The sequence below is a fragment of the Rhinolophus sinicus genome, chromosome 9 (genome assembly GCF_057876585.1).
Source record: "Rhinolophus sinicus isolate RSI-liver-muscle chromosome 9, RSI-T2T, whole genome shotgun sequence".
NCBI lineage: Eukaryota > Metazoa > Chordata > Mammalia > Chiroptera > Rhinolophidae > Rhinolophus > Rhinolophus sinicus.
In genome coordinates this window covers 20,824,732-20,844,160 of record NC_142509.1, presented here as the reverse complement: position 1 = coordinate 20,844,160, position 19,429 = coordinate 20,824,732, and the positions used below count along the sequence as shown (strand labels likewise).

The window sequence follows — 19,429 nt, the reverse complement described above, 5'->3', positions numbered from 1 at the left end:
GTGTTCTTTCACCACTATATCCCCAGAGTCAGACGCTGGGCCTGGCACACAGCAGAAGACAACAAAGAGTGAATATTTGTTGAACAAATGGGTGAATGCTGGCAGCTGAGTCTTCAGTGGGACCATCTACCTGTGAATCCCAGTGGAACTGGTGCAATGAAGAGAAAGATAGGTCTTCTGGGATCCCATCCCCAGGTGCAAGGGCGTACACTGCCTACCCTCTGGGTGCCACAGACCCCCGCAGCTGAAAAACCGGACTCAGGGGAACAGGTAGAGTAACGTACTAACGTTTTTAATACAGTCTGATCAGATCAATTCACATCACGAGGTCAACCTAGGCTTGCTCATGTGTGACACAACCGAGGTACACAATGTCCCCACCTGCCAGCTCTCCTGCCTTGCTGGCTCCCAACAGCACTGAAAACCCCTACCTCCCTGACCAGACTGGCATTTTTTAAAATTTTGCATAAAACTATTTCTTCCATAGACTTCAAACAATCAACTAGCCAAGTTAATTATGGTACATCTAAACAAAGTTTAATACTAACCCTAACTTGTGACTGCGGTTTACAAAGAGCTCTGTATCACCTGGGATAGCTTTCAGTAGCAATTCACTACAACTGGTCCTAAAAAATAATAACAACAATAATAATAATAATTAGAGAATTAAAACCCAACAGCAAGTTGAATGGTTAAAATCACATAAGAACTGGAATTTGGGGTGGGGGTATCCTCAGTAGCTAAGCTTGCCCTTAGTAGCAAAATGCTAGCCTCCAAACAGGGCTCAGAAAGGTCTGGGCCCTCCAGGTCAAGGGTCAAACTTAGCGGGCTCTCAGAGGACACTCACCCCATGGTCCATGGGATGCTACAGGCTTCCAGCTTCCTTAAACAGTTGGGCATCGGCGTTGTGTAAGTGGGTGGGGACCCTACTGTGGTTTCTTTTGAGGAATATGAGAAAGGGGAATGAGGGATTAGAGAAGTACGAGGGGACCCAATCACTGAGGTCCCAGAATGCTGTCAGGTGTGGGTCTGGGATGGGGGTCACTAAGAAATAAGCACCAGGAATTCCCGCTTCTGCCCATTAGCGAAAGCGGGACTGGTGTTGCCTCGGAGGCCTATGTAGTGTTTCCTGCCCTTGCCCCAAACGGGTCTTGCAGATATTTCTGCAGAGCATCAGATGAGAATCTATTTCTAAAGACCTTTGGGGGAACGGGTGGTGGAGAGGGATGGGGTGATAAGGTTGGGGGGTGGGGAGTTAAAAACGAATAAAAATCTCTCAGCTACAGAACCCAAATACATCACTTCCCTCCGCGTTCACAGCATTTCTCAGCAGTCCCCGGATGGCCGTTTCCGTGGGGACACAGCATCTGCCTCACTTCCCCTCAGGCCCCATGGGCTGCTGGTCAACCTCAGGATCTACTAAAGATGACGCAAACGCCGACTGAACAATCTGAAACCCAAAGGACTCAAGGAGAGACATGTTCTGCTGGGGAGAGAAAGGTGAGCCGAGGGCAGGGCCCAGGTCCCCCAGGGGGCCCCCGAGAGCCCGGACATGCACCTTCTGGATGTGTTTGTTCAAGTAGGACTTGGAGCGGAAGAAGCTCCCACATTCGGGGCAAGGGTACTTCTTCTCCCCGTCAGACTCCATTTTGTTTTTGGGGACTGCCATGTCGCAGGAGAAGGAGCCGTTGGTGCTCTGCTTCTCCGGCGTCTTCAGGTCGCTGGCGTCCGAAAGGTCACCGTAGGAGTCGGAGCTCTCAATCGGATCCTGATGTGAGCATTTCTGGCCTTCTAGGAGAAAAGAAAACACAGAAGAGAGATGAGGCCAGGCTTTGGAGATGACCCTTCCTGGAGGGGTCATGAGGGGCCAGCTCACAGGCCTGTGGAGGGCAGCTAGTGGCCAGCCACTGCCCTGGCAGAACCCACGGAGGTTCAGCTGGTCAGTTTGGGAGCCTGGCATACCTACGGGGGTGAGGCAGCAGGGCCCTGGGGCTGACAGCCTCCCTGCCGCGGCCTCTTCATGCAGGTGTGCAGGTACCGCTCATCGCCATCTCAGCCTGCTTCCAGGAAGGGGGTGCAAAGAGGGGACCTCCACTGCTTCTGTCCAGAATAACTCAAACACCCCCAACTCCTAGGCATTCTCTTGGGTGCCTCTGAAGGGAAAAACAGCTGTTCTCGTGATGCCAAGCAGGTAGGGCAACGGCCTCGCCTCTGCACCAGACTAGCTGCACCCTAGCAAGGCAGAACCAGAGCAGCCGGGTCCTCAACCCAGCAGACCCCACCGATGGCTGAGACAGAAGTGCATCCTCTTCCCAATGCTGCAAACACAAGTCCTGCCTCACCACCTTCCTTCTGCAAAAACCCTTCCCAGGCCGAGTGGCTAAAGCACAGAGATTAAAAGCAACTTTGAACAACCCAGTTGTCTGGCTGCCACACGCAGGACCCAGGACAAGCTGGGCCTTGAGACAACCCTCACTGCTCTGCCTGCCCAGTCCACCTGCAGTCCTCCACCGACCAGCAGCTTCCTGCCTGGGTTCAGAGAGCCATGCCAGGAAGGGAGGTCTGTGATGGGAGCGTGGAGCATGCCATCTCTGCCATCCACCAAGCCCCTGGCCTCATCCCCAAGGCAACAACGACTTGAAATACCACAGAACACTCTGAATCAACAAGTGAAGGTGGGGCTTACGAAGCTCTATGCAAACCTTCTCCAAACCTTCTCCAAGTCAGAGGCAGCCAGGTAGCTCACTGAGCGCCATGCATCTCACAAACGCAGCCAGAGGCCCTCTGGAAAGGGCCACTCACAGCAACCAGTCACCCCTATCAAGGGGGGAGCCAGCCTTTGGCTCCCCCTGCCCTGCAGGGTCAAAGGAGAGGAAAGCATTCAGCCACAGCTCCGCACCACCCTTAAAGAGCCACAGGCAACAGACAAGCCCAAGGTGACTCATCATGCAGGCTCCTCTTCCTACCCTGGGCCTGGGGCATCCCTGCAGGGCTCCAGACAGCGGGGACTGGCCAGGAGCAAGGGAGGAGGGCTGGCGAAGAGGAGGCGGGGGGCTGGATCACGGCAGTGCCCTAAAGCCTCACTCACTGCCCTGGAGTGAGATACCTACTGTGACTTTTGTCCTGGAGGCCACTGCCACTCAGATCTCCGAGCCTCCTCGAGGCGGCCAGCAAGCCGGCAGCCTTCCCGCCTCCCCACGCCCGGCCCAGCGCCCCCACAACACAGTCTGCGCAGAGAAGCAAAGTGCAGAGCAAGGGGTCGCTTGCCTTTGTTGCCATAGGTCCTGGCGCAGTGGAACGCTGCTCCCCCATTCGGTATGGGCTCCGGGTGCCTGGAGACCTGGGGAAGGGGAACACCGTGGTGGGTTTTAACATGGACCTTTAAGTAGGAGGCAGAGGAGAAACCTAAACAAGACAAAAGGAGATGAGATCCCGCGGCCAGCACAGAGATACCTGTCTGCTTCCCCCACGCCTCTCCTCTGGCCGCTCTGGCTAGCATGCCCAGGTCAGCTGCACCTAGAAGGGGCCCCTCCTTGGCTCAAAAACGGCTGCAGCCATGGGAGCCACCTGGCTCAGGATGGAGGGTGACAGTGTCCTCGATTCGGCTTCTCTGCAGAGCCCAGTGCAAGGCTGCCGTGGAGGCCCCGGCTGGACAGTCGGAGACCCTGCTCCGCCAAACGCCTCTAGGCTTGCTTGGCACATCACTAACAAGTGGTTTGAGTGAGTGGTCCCACTGCCGCAGGTCAGCTGCAGGGACCACAGCTAGAAATGTAGTGAGAAAAGTATATGGGGCTCCAGGGCCGCCACGGACCACCAGCCAGCAGAAGGCCTGCTAACACTTGTAACGGTAAACTGCACAACAAACCAGATGGAGACAGGATGAAATCCCAAAGGAATGCCTCCAGGAGTCCCCCTTCTTCTGTTAGGACATGTTCTGTTTTGCTAACTTTCTCACCTTCAGAATACGTAACTGGATTTAGTAACGGTTTAGACCTTTTGAAGAGCAGCAAAAATAGGAAGTTATGTTAAAGAGGCGCAGTCATCTCTTATTCATGGTGGTCTTTTTGGTTGTTTTGCAGCATCCATCGGAGGAAACAGGGATGAACTTTGTCCTTATTTTGGGGGAGGGGCCGTCCAGCCATCTTGGAGCTGCTCCAGCCCAACCCAGACGCTCCGGTCATTCTGAGCCGTGTCGTATCTCAGGCTGGGAAGAGATCTTGGGCCAACTTCCACACCAGCCACAAGTCTGAGGACATGGGACCGGGTCGGCCGGTCAAAGGATGCTGACGGGTCTCGCAGGAAGAAGGGTGTCCTCGCACCCCATGATGGTCAGGTATCAGAAAGTGCCTTCCCAGGAACTGCAGTTTTTTAGCACAAGGCCTAGTTGGAATGCCAGGCCCTGATGATGCCCCTTTAATCCACTCCAGATCTGGCTGATACATTCTCAGGTTCTTTCATTGCCTTTTGAAATGACAGTTATAGGATAACAGTGGGATCCACTACGAACAGGTCAGAGGCTGGAGAGCGCTGTGTAATGTCTGCAGAAGACTTGTGTTAGAAAGTCGGAATTGGCCTGGGCTTTGGAATGCTGCTGGAACTATAGTAAAGGTCCACGGTCAGCAAGGGGTGGTCGTGTGCCGGGGCCCAGTGCACTGCCTGTGTTATCCTGTGGTATTCCCCGGCCACCCTGTGAGCTGGGAATGATTATACCTATTTTACAGGTGACCAAAATAAGACGCTTGGTGAGGTTAAGGAGCTGGCAGTCATGTGTACAGCTGCTAAATGGCAGGACCTGGACTCTGACCCCAGGACCTGGTGCCACCACGTGCTCCTTAACCACTGGGCAGACTCTCGAATGGTTCCTGTGTCTTGGCCCTGGCCCTAAAACGTCCCTTGGATTTTTGTAATAGGTTTTGTTATCACCATTTACACTCCTGTATTTCTCTTCTATTAGATTGGAAGCTGTGAGCAGATAAGGGCTGACCTGTGGGAAGTTTATTTAACAAATACTCCGTTGATGGCAGCGCTTGGTGGTTCTGGAGGAAATGGGGGCACTGAGTGGATTTTCCTTCCTTTCCTGACACAGTTACTTCACAGACCTGCTTGGACCACATGCTGGTGTCCTGTGCTGCCTGGTAGAGCGAGTTGTCCTGTGCTGGGACCAAGGGGTCTGCCTGGGCCCAATCATAGGGGACAGACTGGCTTAAGAGGGTCCTGTACAAACATTCCTCAGAGCCTCAGAGAGAGGCTGTAAGCAGGAAAAAGGATCTTAGCCCTGCTCGTTGCTGTGGCCCCGACAACCAGCATATGGTACCAGGACTTTCTGATGATATGATGGTGCCACTTTAGAAGGGAATTTTTTCCTTTGTTTTTGAATCTCTTGCAGGGCCTCTGAGTGGTAAGGTGTACTCAGGCAGGCCCACTGCAGTCAAAGGGGATGGGCAAGGCGGGAAGGAGCACCAGGAATTGTTATAGTTACTCCCTGTGGGAAGAGGCATACCAGGGGAATACAGCAGATGCTCAATGAAAACTTGCTGCTTTTTCCTGAAAAACAGTCTGAAAAACACATGGCTGGGTCCTCTTGACTTTACCCAGCTGCAGACTGTACTATCTATAGCAAAACCACATGGCTGGGTGGGAGGAGTGGACCCACAGCTGCTACTTTAAACCCACAATTTAAACAGAGAGCAACTCAGCAGCCAAGTGTTGGGATAAAACAGAAACTGAGTTTCTGAGAACACATCTTTAAAGTCAGAAATATTTAGTTGGACTTCTGAACTCACCTGCCCATTCACCACTGACTAACCAAGAATCAAAGAGGCCACTTGATCCAGGCACCAGAATGATGGAGACGCTGAGCACACATGTGACTCCACTAGAGCCAACAAGCCACCCTCCCTCGCACTCCGGAGACGAAGAATTTATTACCAAAAGGCTAACTGCTCCTCCCGTTGCATTTTCTTGTTTGCTGTGCTGCATTTTGCACTCCAGAAGCAAATCCTCCTTTTGCAAGTTCCCCATCCACACAGGGGTCAGGGACTGCTTTCTCCTTGTCCAAACCTTGGTGGGGCCATGCCCAACGGGGCAATGCCAGAGGGAGGCACTAAGTCGGTTTTTGTCAGCTCAGGCTGGGGGGATGGCAGGCTGTCTGCACCCATGACTGGCACTGATGACAACTTGTACGCCCACCTCTGACTGGGGAGAAGACTTCCTCTACCTTTTAAGAAATGACGTTTGAGACCAGATATTGTCTCTGTCAAAGGCAGATTCCCAATAAACTGTGCCTCTTCCTCAGACCGGTACATATGCATGTATACAAAGAACCTGCTACAGAAATTTTAAAAGAAAGGAGGACAATCATGGTGATCTACCAGGTCCTTCTTTCCTTCCCACTGAGCAACTTAACTGATTTCCTCCACTTGAAAATGAGAGCACAAGCTTTTCTCCCCGTCATACTCCTGCCGCTGCATATTATCTTCCTCTCCAGAAGGTCTGCCCCACATCCTGATATGTCTCTAGGACAAAGACAAGGTCATCTGTCTCAAGTGTGGGGCTAGAGCACACTTTCCCATTCTTCACAGACAAGAGTCTTTTGTGTGGCAAAGGCTGAAAAAGGCAGATCCCTAGGTAGGTAAGTTGACCCCTTAAGAATTGTTGGGACTGAAGGACCTCAGAGGGCACTGGGAAATTCACCTAATCGAACCTCAACTGTCTTGACCAGCTGGCTGACATTAGCCTTTACTCAAACCCTTGTAGAGAGATAGGAACGTTCATTTTTTTTGCGCAGCTCGTCCTGTCTTCACAGCCGTGGTAGCCGGCAGGACCTGGAGGATGACCCAGAGCTGTCTGCATGCTGATTCTGGTCTCAGTGTCTTTGACGTCTTTATCCTCTTCCTGGAAAAATTGCCTTCCTCTTTGCTTTTGCTTGTTTTTTTCCGGGAGAAGTCTCTTCCTATTTCTGTCCAAGAAATGAATCCAGAAGTAGAATCCTGCTCCTTCTCTTCCGATAAAAACTGAAATTGTTTTCTCTTCCTTCTGAGTACCCAAGGTGGGTTGGACCAGAGCCCTCTTTTATCTTCTTGGAGGAATGGGACTTCCCGTTCTCGCTTTGGGACCCAAAGCTGTTTAGCCTGTGATCCAGATCTACTCTTGGCTTTTCTGAGAAAAGGTGGCCTCTGCTTTTCCTCTTCTGGTGCCCCCATCCCATTCATGTAGCCTGTGGCTGCCGCCCAACTCCTCTTGACCAGCCCCAGGAGAAAGAAATCCTGACGTACAACAGTTGTTGGCTTTGCCACATCAGCTGTCTCGTAACTGGGTCGACTTTCCCTGCTGTTCCCTGCTGCTCTCAGCTCTTCTTTCCTCGCAGGCTGCGCCCCCCATAGGCTATGGCCCTGGGTCTCCCGCCAGTTCTTGCCCCACTCCGCAATCTGGGCTAGGCTTTCTGGGTTTCCTCATTAGCATCCTTCTCCACGCTCACTGGGTCCCGCCGCTGGTCTCTGACCTCAGTTCTCAGGCTGAGAACTTCAACCTGGAAAACTTGATGTAATGCCTGAGGATGGCATGTTGCAGCATGTTTAGCGTTATTGGGGGTGCTGTCAGGAAGCCAGGTTAGGATGAAACAAGACAAGAAACTTTTTCTAGAGCTGAGGCAGCCACGGTCAAGATGGTCAGCCACAGCCTGAGAGCTCCCTGTACACACAGTCCCACTTCTCACTAGCTGGGGGAGGCTCCCGCCAGAAAGGGCTCTACTGACAGGTCAAAACAGGACAGACACGTAAGCAGCTTTTATTACCACCTCCCCGTTTTCCCAGCAGGTTTCCCGATGCTACAAACAGTGACATCCTGCAGCCTTCAAGGCAAACCCCAGGTGTGCAGTCCCAGGGAGGGACCCAGCTTTAGGGCACCAAGAACACCCAGCTACTCAGCAGTGTCCCTCCACCAGTGACCTCAGGGCACGCAGACACAGCACAGGTACCCAAAGGTTCCAGCCACGGCCGGCAGGGAAGGCGCGCCTGGTCCAAACAGGAGAGCCAGGTCTTTTCTAACTGTTCCAAGTATGAGGATGGGGCCTCCCGAATGTGCAGCACCATGTGGGGTTCAGTTAACTTTCCTCTACCTTGTCGGCCGGGATCCTCACAACAACCCTGTGAGGTGGGCAAGGGGGTGTTCTTAACCCCGTTTAAAAGATGAGGAAACTGACGTTTATAGAGGGGAAGGGAGAGCCCAAAGTCACATAGCAGGGTGAGGTGGGAGGGGCCGGAATTAAACCCTAGGTCGCCTGTCTCCTGGTTCAGTACTCAATCCACTAAGTCACACCCAAGACTTCCAGAAGCATTGGGACAAGAGTGTCCCAGGAGATAGGACTTCCAGCAGTGTCCACACCTGGCCAAAGCAAGCGCACCATGCAGAAGCGTCTTCACACCCACCACACACAGCTGCCCCGACTGCCTTCAGCACAGACACCGCACAGGCCTCCTCCACTGACACGATGCTTGCAAAACACAAACCTCAGCCCTTCCAACAGCCAACAAGCCCTGGCAGAAGCTCAGGGACAGGACAGGCCTGACTTCATCCAACACAACACCAGGGCCTAGAGCCAGACGCCACCTAGGCCGACCTCAGCCGCAAGCACGCTGCCCTGCCTAGAACACCTTCCACTTTCCTCTCTCATCAAGGCCACAGTCTGCCTGGGTTTGTGCTCTTTGCCGATCATTTGTGCTAGAAAGTTTCCGCCCTTTATCCATCTCCAGACTCAACCTCCTTCACATGCCAGTGAATCAGCCAGCAAAAGCTCTCAGGCAGGACCCCTCTTTCTCCCACTTCTTGGGGCCCAATGACTCTCCCACCAACATCCAGATTTCAGTGGTATCGACAGAGGCATCCATCCTGCCACCTGAGCAGCAGATGCATGATGGGCCCAAGCTTGGAAACAACACTCTCTCCTTCTGTTCCCACTTGTTGATCTCCCGGGAACTCCCATTCCAAGCACCCCAAATTTCTTGGGAAGGAAGGGGTGGCAAGCAGCTAGCTGGGCGATGAAGGTGTTTACCATTCAGTGGGAAGGGAGGGCCGCCTGAGCAAAGAACGGAGTCTGAGGGAGGGTGGTTAAGACACCCCACGGCCTCCCACACAGGCTCAGGCCCATCCTCTGGGAGCGAGGAAACAGCAGGGAGATTACCTCGGTTACAGATGCTGCAGAAGTTGCTGGGCCCCTCGCTATGCTTCTTCAGGTGGTCTGCCATGTACGCTGCCCGCAAGTACTTCCCACACACCTGGCAGGGCACCTTGTCTTCATGACAGGCCAGGTGGGAGCGCAGCCGGTCTCGGGTGGCGAAAGAAGCATTGCAGGTCTGTGGGCAGAAAGGCAAACAGGATGAGGTGGAAGCTGGCATTGCACACCTGCCTCACTACCAAGCACACCATGGAACAAAACCATTTCTGGCCAACACACTAGACTCCCTGTATAGAGAGAGCTTCCGAATGTGATCCCGGCTTCCTCCCCAGCCTGTCGAGTAGCGGCTCTTATTTCCCATGACGGCGCCTCATGGGTTACCTGAGTGGGAATTATTGGTTCCAAATGGCTACCACACATGCCTAGAACATGGCACACTGAGTTCCATGCTCCTATCCAAAATGAGGGTTTGGCATTTGTTCATTTGTAACATGAAGCATTGACTGCAGTTGCATCGACAATCAGTAAATTGACAGACGAGTTACTGGCATCTGAACAGACCCGTCTTCCTGATCTCCATCCCGGGTTTCCCCTCGTTGCTTCATACAAAGAATTCAATTTATTCACTTTATTCAAAAGTGACATTAGTCTTGGCCACAGGGAAATGGAAAGGCAAGGCAGGACAAAGCACAGAGATTACTCTATAATCTCATGAGTTTATATTGAAAAAGCAACTCCTAACATGATAGCGTCAATTCTGCTACCGTGAGAATGAGCAGAGGCTTCAGGAGCGTTTGTGAGATGTTACGTAGGGAAGTGCTAGTAATAACAAGCAAGGTGATACTACCCTGCATTGACTGAGCACTCCTTCTAGGCCAGGCAGACACCGTGCTTGGCCTTTCAGAGGCACTTATCTGATGCAGTCCATCCTGGCAGCAGCCCTCCCAGGCAGGATGTGTTACCACCCTCCAAGAAAGTGTGGTCACAGAAAGCTGTGCTGTGAGCACCAACTCACAGCCAGGCCCCAAGGGCAGATGACACAGGTCCTGAATGTCAGCACCAGCACCTGGGAGGGCAGCCCCAGGCACCGGCCGCACCTGGGGACCTGACTCAGTCTCTGTCCCGGATCTCCCTGCAGCGTCCCTTCCTCAGCTGGGGCCTGCACAGGCATCCCCGCCTTGGAGGTCACGGGACGTCAGGAAAGCCCTCAGGAGACATCAATCTGGTGACTCTCAAGCAAGTTTGGTTCTATGGAAGTGTTTCAGGGCTTTTAGTCCAGCTTGCCTCATTTCTCTGTGTGTTTCACAGCTTTAGAACTGCAAGAGAAAGCAACGTTCACCTTGACGTGCACGGCAGATCGCACGTTAACCCACTGAACACCTGCCTCCCTGTTCACTTGCTACAACGGAGCTGCTCCTGCCATGTCTAACAGAAGCATATCCTGCGAACTCGAGACCTCAAGGTAAGTATCTGAACACTGTCACCACACACACTCCTCTATCTCCTTACTGTACAATCAAAAGCAAGAACCAAATGCACGCACTACTGCAATACTGTGGACGCAGAGAATGCCACTGTTGCTACCCCAATCCCAAATGTCGTGAGGACCGGCCTTGCTCTTCTCAGTCATTAGCTTGCAAGTAAATGTTACAAATTTGAATAGAAAATTTATACTAATGAAATACTGATTTTATCTGTTTTATATATTGAGTTCATTCATTTGACAAATGAGGCAGCTAAGTTTAGAAAGTGCCCAAAGCACATGACTCAGCTACGAGAGAAAGCAGCAGTCGAAACACCCTACCACTGCCAGGCCATTACCTACCAATCCTCCTGGCTACCCTGGGCTTTCTGTCTTTTCTGATTTACAGCTGGGCCTGTGAGCCAGCAGCCCCTGAGCCTGTGCTCTTACCATCTCCAGACTCAGTAGAGTTCGCTTCTAGTGAGTGCAAGGTGCTGATACTTTTTAACACCGTGTACTTGGTAGCCAGGACTGCCCTGACGGGGAGAGATGACAACTCTCGAGTACTTAGGTGACTCAGAGAGCCTGATGGCGCAGCGGATGCTCGTGGAGCACCACAGGTGGGCCCGCCTCAGTCTGGGACCTCATGGCCCAATTATAGGCCACAGTGAGGGGGGAAAGTCTGAATCGTCCCCCTCGCCCACCGGCCTATGCACCAGAGCAAGGGCTGCCGTAAACACCCTCAGGAGAGAGAGGTGGCACCTGTCAATTTGTCCACGGTCAAGAGCTGACTTTGCCAGCCCGTGACCAGAGGACCACCCCTCCAATGATGAGAGGCAGTGTGATCTATGGCTCAGAACTCAAAGGAACCAAACGGACCAGGTGTGAAAAAATGCGGCTGAAAGCACACATTCAGGATTCTGCCTTCTGTGGTCCCTGGGAGAGGGCCCACTAGAGGGATTTGAAAGAGATGCCTTGTTTCTCTTGCCAACCTTCTTTTGGGATCTATCCTTTTAAAGTATTGCCTGTCATACTTTGCTACCTAAAGATAATGGACAGCCAAATCTCAATTATCCACAAGTGGGTTACCATTTGAGGGATTAGCTAAGCAAAATTAAAATCCCAGGCCAGGCTGACTTCCCCCACCCGCGTCCTCCATTGATTCTCTCTCAAGGAATGAAAGCTAACTTTAGCCTCAGTAAACATAATTAGGAATGTAAATCTGCTGCGGGGGGTGGGGGGGAAGGAGAACCCACAAACACAACAAAAACTTTCAGTGTTACAAAGCAAAGCTGAAGTGATGGTTGGCTTCTCTGTGCCAGAGTTGACCCTTTGTAGCCGAATCCCCAAGGTTTTTCTGGGGGAATTGGGAAAGTACGAGTTTCAGTCTAGAGCTGCCAGAAGTTCAGAAAACACAGGACATAAAAAGCCTGGTCACATGACCCAGTAGAGAAGGGACATAGAAGAGCGGCTGAGGGAGAGACAGATCTCAAACAAGGGGACACCTAGAACCTCCATGCTGGGGCCACTCGGGAGAGGCACTTCCCTTCTGGGAGACAGGGAGAAGCCAGAGACCTTGACGGAACAAGAGTGAGCCAGCAGTAGCGTGATAGGATTGCCGATGGTGCTCGGAGTGGCCACCCTGCCCACGCAGCCTACTGTTCGGCAGACCTGCCGGTCCCGGCCCAGCCACCCTGAGCGTGGGGATTCTGCGCTCACCACCACTCAACACTGAGACCCAGTCATGCTCCCTTCCCTCCCCCACCAGTTTCTCCCCATTCAAGACTTCCTAAAGCTTTTCTTCCCAAGGGTTGAGCAGCTCAGGAATGGGACCCAATGGTATCAGGCACACCTGACCTTTGGTGGCCTTTTAAGTCTGGCAGCCTCAGGGTGTATCTTAAGCAGCCTTTTCCACAGCCCTGGAAAAGTCTAAAGGCAATGCGTGGAGGCCCCGTGCCCTGGGCCTTGCTGGCCCCCTTCTTCTTCTTGAGGGTGTCAGCTCCCTTATTCCCACCTCCCATTCATTCCTTCTCTAACAAGCTATCCCTCCAGCCCAAGCCACCCCAACTAGCCCAAGAGGTGGGGCCGCTGGAAGCAATGGGAGAGGTCTCAGCTGTTCTAGCCTCTCAGCTTTAGGCTGAGCTCCCCAAGGGGGAAATGTCCCAGCCCAGGGCACTCCTCACAGACCCATCTGCACCAGTTAATGTACACACAGGCCAAGCCCAGAGGAGATTTGTGTGTCACTGCCAAGCCCGAGGCTTCATGCCTCAACATCCGATGGCCTTTTTACTTAAGCTATGGCACCAGTCTCGGTTAACTGGCCCCTTTTGTGCTCTGTGGCATCAGGAGGGGCCGAGAGGGACAGCCCATACCCAACTCTGCCAGGGACCCAAGGAACCGACTCCCAGAGAGCCGTCTCTTCACCTCTGAGGCTTTCAGAATACACACCATGCAAAGCAGAGGCCCCTGCGAGTTAACCAAGCCCGGGCACACCTGGCTGGCCAGCCCCACGCCTGAGAGCCAGCAGTCTTCACCTGCTGGGTCCTCCTTAGAGGAATTCTGGCTATGGGGCTGGAAGTGGGGCCAGCAGGTCTGTGAGAATGCATGTTGGAGGGGCAGGGGAGCAGCGGGCTCGTACACCGACGGACAATGACGTCAGTGTTATGACACAGACCAAGGACAAAACACACAAAGCCTCAAATGTTAGAATGAAAACTTTTATCATCACTCCTGTTACCCCCGCGGAGCCTGCGGGGGCGAAAGGGCACACCACCGGGATCCGAGGGCGGTCTACATCTGCTTTATCTGCCCCCAAAGCCATATACTGGGATGACCCAATATACAGCTACTGGTTAGTCTAGTTCCTGAGCAGACCTACTAATAAACCTCAAAAACACAAAAGTCTAATTCACTAGCCAGAAATGAAAGCAGGACCTGTCTGAATGGGAAGGGAAGAGGGCAGTGTGGGTTGACCTAGCTGGAGTTGTACCAGTCTTCTCTGGAGGGGCATTCAATGCCAGGGTGGGGGGAGGGGTGGCCAGGCCCCATTCTAGAAACCGTGTGCCTTAGGGGAGGTGATGCCAGGGGAGGGGAAGCGTAGAAGCCAGTGGCTTAGTTCCCAGGAAAGCACCAACCTCCAAAATCACCCAGGCAAAGATAGACACCCAGGGGTACCATCTAGTAAAGGGGGGTAAAAAAGGCAAGAGAGCCCAGAAGGAAACCTGGAGGCTGCAGGGGGACCCAGAAAGGAGCTTCTTGCTATCACCATCTGGGGTCCCTGAGCTGGGAAAGACTCCAGGTCACCCAGGGAGGAGCCGGGCATGGGGGGTGGGAACACTCTGTTGGCTTCTCCCAAAAGGAAGGGTCTCAGAACAACCGCCACTCCCTTCTCCTCCACAGAAAACCCTCTCAGGGAGGCCAGGCTAGCCTACAGGCCACTGGGGAAAGGCTCGGCTGCCCTCTGGGGCAGTCCAGCCCTGCCTCAGATATCCCGGTGGGGCTGGGCAGAAGAGAGTGTTGCTGGAGTGTGCTGGGCCCAGGTTTTCGAGGGCTGGGAATGATTTTTTTAGAGAAAGGGAAAAGGCGGTGTCAGGAACCGAATGGGACGACCTCCACAAAGCAGGCTGGGCAAAGTCCCATGATGGCAGGTCGCTAGGAAGAGATTCCAGGGGCGGCAGGCCGCTGCTGCTCCCAACCCACACCTGGAAAAAGGGCAGAGAGTGCAGGTTACCCCCCCAGGCCACCGGGCACGCCCCCACTGCCCTCTGCGCTCCGCCTACTCTGCCGGGCTGCTCAGCACACTACCTGGGAGAGTCAGAATGTGCTCTGTGATGAGAGAACCAGAGACAGAGAGAGAGAAGGCAGCGAGGCACAGATGGATCCCAGCAGACCCACCCCTGGGTCATCGTCCTCGGGGGAGGCCACCTAGCCTGGCATACATGAACACCATCCACGCTTAGCCCCTGGGGGCTCTGTGCCCTACCTACAACATGTCCATCTCTCTCTACAGGTTTCCCGGAACCCTCTCTCCTTGCCACCAACAGGATAAAGAGAAGCAGGTCACCCTACCAGAGTTTGTCATAAGCATCCCACAACTCTGGCTCCCTCTCAGATGGCGGGAACTTGGCACGGGAGAGGGGAGGTAACCAAGGAGAAGAGAGAGGCGTGTTTTCCATCCACACAGGAATGCTTAGTGGCCAGGAGAGGAAACTCAATTTTCTGGGTGCCACAGGGCCCCAGATACTGTCCAAGCAGACAAACCAAGGGGGAGAATCTTGCCCAGCCTTCCCTAACCTGCTACACAAAGAGCTCACAGGAGAGGAAGCCACTTGCTCTCCAGTCCTCAGAAGCCCTGACTACTTGCACACATGGCTCAGGACGGCTAAACAGCTGCCAGTGCTCTAAGAGGAGGCCACCCACCCGTCACCCCCTCCTGCCTGTGCCCTAACCTTAGGGGACCCAAAAGGAGCTCCAACTTGGGTCAGGCTGCCTGGCAGGCAAGGAGAAGAGGTGTTGGCTGGACCACTAGGAGCCCTTTACAAACCCTTCCCTCCCCACAGTGGCCCGTGCAAACTGCTGAGAACCAGAAGCTGGGCCCAGTGGGGTGACAGTGCCCCCAGGACAACAGTTGTGCAATGTGGCCCACCATCCAAGGAGCTGGCTAACACCAGGAGAGGAAAGCCAAGCAACAGAGCAAAGATGGAAACAGGGTGGGAACCAGGACCCAGCAACCAGGAAGGAGGGGACATCAGCAGTGGGGGGAAGGGGGCCAGGGGGAAGAACAAAGGAGAAGAGCAGACCGGAGGGTGGAGGGACAGAGGGGGAGGTGTGCAAAGCGGTGGTCAGTCAGCCAGCCCAGCACACACATCAGCTGGCTCCTGGCTGGGCTGTGAAAACAGCAGCAATCTCTTTCAGCCCATCTATGCCCTGGCCCGACCCCTACCTGACACTTGTGAGGCCGCTCAGAAGTGTGCACCTGCTTGATATGTCCGTTCAAGTGATCAGGCCTGGAAAAGAGAGAACCAAGACAGACTTTAAAATGTGACCTCAAAAAACGGGCCACACACTTGGCCAGCACCCCCACCCACACTCGAGCGCGCCGGAGCACACACACTGCTGGAGAGGACTTGCTCCCCCCTTCCCCCCCAGCATGACAAAGACACAGTCACCACCCAGCTCGGGTTCCACAGGCCCAGGCCTCTGTGCCCTGGTTTTCTCTAGAGGGGAAGGGAAGTGAGCGTTTGTCTCTGATCTTGCCTACCCGCCTCCCCCCACCAGAAACTCAATGATTTCTAGGACCCGAGGAGGTGGCTTTAGAATGAGACAGGGCTGCCTTGCGGCAGCCTTTCCGGGAGGGGGTATGTGTGATTCATTGTCCAGACTAAAGCCCCTTAGAAACTCAGTATTCCCCTCCCCCAGCCTCTCCCACCGTGGCAGCCAATGAATGCCACCCAGATGGAATTCAGTCCCCAGAGGCCAAGGGATGGAGCCTTAAGTCCCCAGCTGGGCTGGTAAGCCAGATGCCAGCCAGAGCAGGTGGGCAGGGGCTGCCTGACCGGTAAGACTGGTTCCTGGTTGGGGCCTCTCTGAGGGAGTTCTCCATCCCTAGGTTCCACACACAAGGTCTTCAGTATCCAGGCAAGTGAAAACCAGGCTGTTATTCTGGATATTCTCTTAAGAGAAACAAAACAACCCTCTGCTCACAGACAAGTCCTCAGTTCCCTTTCAGGCTCACTAAAAAGTGAATCTAAAAAGGTATCCTGTCCCCTCCTTCTTCCTTTCTGTCCTGAGAACATCAAAGGGACCTGTGGGTTCAGTTAGGCTCTGGAGCCCCCAGGTCAAAGCTGATCAAAGATTTCAGTGTTAGGAAGAGACTCTGGGTGCCCAACTCTGTGCCCTGTAATCCCAGGGGGCTGTGAGGGGCAAAGCTGGAATCTACTGATCTATGATTGCCGGTGCTCTATGCTGGGGGATTTGGTGGCACAGGAGCGTAAGGAGTCCCAGATGCACTTGTTTCTGTTTCAGTCCCTCCCTCGGCAGCCATTCAAGCGGAGAAAGTCGCTGGAGAAGCCCAGCCTCCCGCCCCCAGAGGGGGCCCCACGCCTGGTGCCGGAAACACAAAGGGAGCCCAGGGAGAAGAATGGTGAGGCCCGGTGGCTGTGGCCTGAGGAATCCGGCCCCTTCCCACCAAGCCCCTAGGAAGAGAGACAGTAGGGCTCGCCTAGTGCCAGAGAACTTCCCTAAGGGAAGAGAAAGCAGCTTCTTGGCCATACCATCTCAAAAACAGGGCTGTTAAAACACTCCCCAAAGCTGTCATGGCTCTATAAGGTCAAGTGACCCCCACAAGTCCCACATGCCCACATCTTTGCAAGTTTTCTCATGAGCCAGGAATAGGACAGGTCATGGGGTGGGGGTACCATTCCTCACCTGGAGAAGCCTTTCCCACAGCTCTGGCAGATGTAGGGCTTGCCCACAGACCCGTCGTGGGACCGCACATGGTAGGACATGCGATCTTTTCTCTTGAACCGAAGCCCACACACAGGGCAGGAATAGGGCTTCTCCCCCGAGTGGGAAAGCTTGTGCCGATTGAGATGGTACACGTCACGAAAGATCTTGCCGCAGATCTCACATGCCACCTGCTTCCTGGTCCGGCTCCTCTTTCGGGGGCCATCGGGGTCCTCAGAGATGGGTAGCCCATTCTCACCCAGCCTGGGAGGAGGAAGGTCGATGTAACCCAGCTGGAGGCTGGTGACACCATGCTGGGCCTCGTGCTGGCGGAGCCGGTTGGCATCAGTGAACACTTTCCCACAGAGGCCACATGGAAGGATGCCTGCTTCCCTCAGGCCCCCTGGGGACCCGAACATTGAGTCCAGCAGGTTTGCCTTCCTTGGGCGTCCTCGGCCTCGCTTGCCAGTCAGGGGAGGGGCACTGGATGCCACATTGGGGAATGGGGAAGTCAGCAGTTGGGGGGACAGGGGTCCAGCCACCATGGGCAAGCGGTCCACCCCAGGTAACACAGGCAGGGAAGCTTGGCTTGCAATGGCTGCACCAGCTGCCCGAGCTGCCTCCTCCTCGGGCTGCATGCTGCCTGCAATGCCATTGCTGTTGGCTGCCAAGGCTGCCCCGTTGGTCATGTCCAAAGGGAAACCCAAGTCCGAGGTCCCAGGGGGACGAAATAGCATGATGTCAGCCCGGGCAGGGGGCACCAGGATCTGCACATTGGACTGTTTGATGACTTCCTGGCAGATCTCAATGACCGACCTCATCAGAAGGAACTTGGCGGCCGTCATGAGCTCAGGGAAGCTCTCCAGGCGAACCACGATGCGAGAAGTATAGGCGAAGTCCAGGATGTCCCCGAACACCTTAGAGCTGATAGTATGCATCTCCAGCTCCCGGCTGCCCCCAGCCCCGCCGCCCGGAGCCGCCGCCGCGCCACCCACGTCAGCGGGACCCCCGTCCGCAGCTCCGCCGTCGCCCAACTGGGCGCTGAACACCGACTCAAAGTACTCGCTGCAGGCGGCCAGCACGGCGCGGTGTGCTGGGAAGCTCTCGTCACCCACCCGCAGGAGCACGTCGCAGAAGCGCCCGCCGTTTTTGCGCTGCTGGTTCAGGTTGTGCAGCATCTCGGTGCTGTGCCGGCTCACCTGGTAGGTGTAGCAGCCCGACGGGCCGCAGGAAGCGTCGTTCACCCGCTCCATGGCCGCCGCCCCCTCCCCACAAACCGGGCCGCGGCACTTGCCCGCCCCCCTCTCTTCCCCTAGGCGGCTACAAGACGGGCGCAGCGGACGTGTCTACACTCCCCACACGTGCCGACCCGGGGCTCTGTAGTCTCGCAGGTGTGCCGAACGCACACGCCCCCTGCCCGGATCGGACTGTCTAGACTGCAGGGCGCACCACCCCCCGCATAGCGGCCCCTACCCCTGCTAGATCGCGCGCTCCTCTCTCGTCTCCGCCCGCCCGCCTCTCCTTCTCGGTCTACCTCGGGGGGGTAACAGAGCAAAGAGGTGCGCCCCTCCAGCAAACGCGCCTGCCACCTCCCCTCCCGCCCGCCAGGCGGCGCCGGCGCGCAGCCAAGAGGGACGCGCGCGCGCGCGCGCGCGGAGTAGGAGGAGTCAGCCGCGCAGGCGCGCGCGCGCGCCGCGGCTTCTCCCGGGCCCGCTGGGGGCGCGCGCTGCGTCCCCTGCAAAGCGCGAGCCGGGGCGGGGGCGCCGGAGCGGAGGAAACAAAAGGCGAAGGCGGCGGCGGCGGCTGGGCGCGCACTGGGGCAGCAGCGCGGGCCGGGTCCCGGAGCCTGGCGGGCGGTGGAGGCAGCGAAGGCTGGAGCGGGCGGGCGGCGGCGGCGGCAGAGTGGGCCCTTCCCCGGGCCGGGCGAAAGCAGCAGCGGAGCGGCGGCGCTGCGGCCCCGGGCTCCGTGTGTTCGGAGCGGAGGAAAGATGGCAGCGGCTGCACTTCCTCTTGCACTTTCACCCCTGGGGGGAGGAGAAGGAGGGGGCGATACCAACAACACCCCCCCTCTCGCTTGCAGGAGAAAAAAAAAGAAACGGCAAGCTTGGTGTGGGGGGCTCCCGGCGCCCCCGGCCCTGCACGTGCGCACCCGGATCCCTGGCCCGGGCCGCCCCACGCTACAAACTTTCCACTTTCTTTGTGCCGAGCGCCCCCCCCTCACCCAGCCGAGGATGCACGTCCCCCCTTCCCTATTTATACAACCCCCCCGCAGCTCCACTCCCCCGGCTTCCTGCCCCCCCTCCCCATTCCCCAGCTCCGCCAATGCTAGCGCAGCTGAGCCCCCGTCCGGC

General features: G+C 55.4%; 1 protein-coding gene across 6 annotated transcripts; it reads right to left on the bottom strand.

Moving 5' to 3' along the window:
- Positions 1-271: 271 nt before the first annotated feature.
- On the bottom strand, positions 272-19,084 carry PATZ1 (POZ/BTB and AT hook containing zinc finger 1). Of its 6 annotated transcripts, none has more exons than XM_019754288.3 (5): positions 17,061-19,084; positions 15,577-15,640; positions 9,179-9,350; positions 3,268-3,405; positions 272-1,788 (listed from the first exon to the last, which is right to left on the bottom strand). In XM_019754288.3, exons 1-5 carry the CDS (start codon positions 18,329-18,331, stop codon positions 1,373-1,375), a joined length of 2,061 nt encoding a protein of 686 aa, XP_019609847.1. In that variant the 5' UTR covers positions 18,332-19,084; the 3' UTR covers positions 272-1,372. The 6 variants fall into 6 exon arrangements, with proteins under 6 accessions (XP_019609847.1, XP_019609846.1, XP_019609849.1 ...); XM_019754287.3 differs by having other exon boundaries at positions 272-1,791; positions 17,061-19,083; XM_019754291.3 differs by having other exon boundaries at positions 1,619-1,791; positions 3,268-3,340; positions 17,061-19,081.
- Between the last annotated feature and the right edge of the window lie 345 nt (positions 19,085-19,429).

What these genes read in the sequence shown, in the direction of transcription:
- PATZ1 (XM_019754287.3), bottom strand. Translation starts at nt 18,331, where the DNA reads ATGGAGCGGGTGAACGACGCTTCCTGCGGCCCGTCGGGCTGCTACACC. An exon ending in CTGCAGCATCTGTAACCGAG is followed by an intron (nt 3,406 to 9,178) that starts GTAATCTCCCTG and finishes TGTCTTGTTTAG; the next exon opens with GTTTCTCCTCTGCCTCCTAC. An exon ending in CAGGACCTATGGCAACAAAG is followed by an intron (nt 1,792 to 3,267) that starts GCAAGCGACCCC and finishes CTTTTCTCCTAG; the next exon opens with AAGGCCAGAAATGCTCACAT.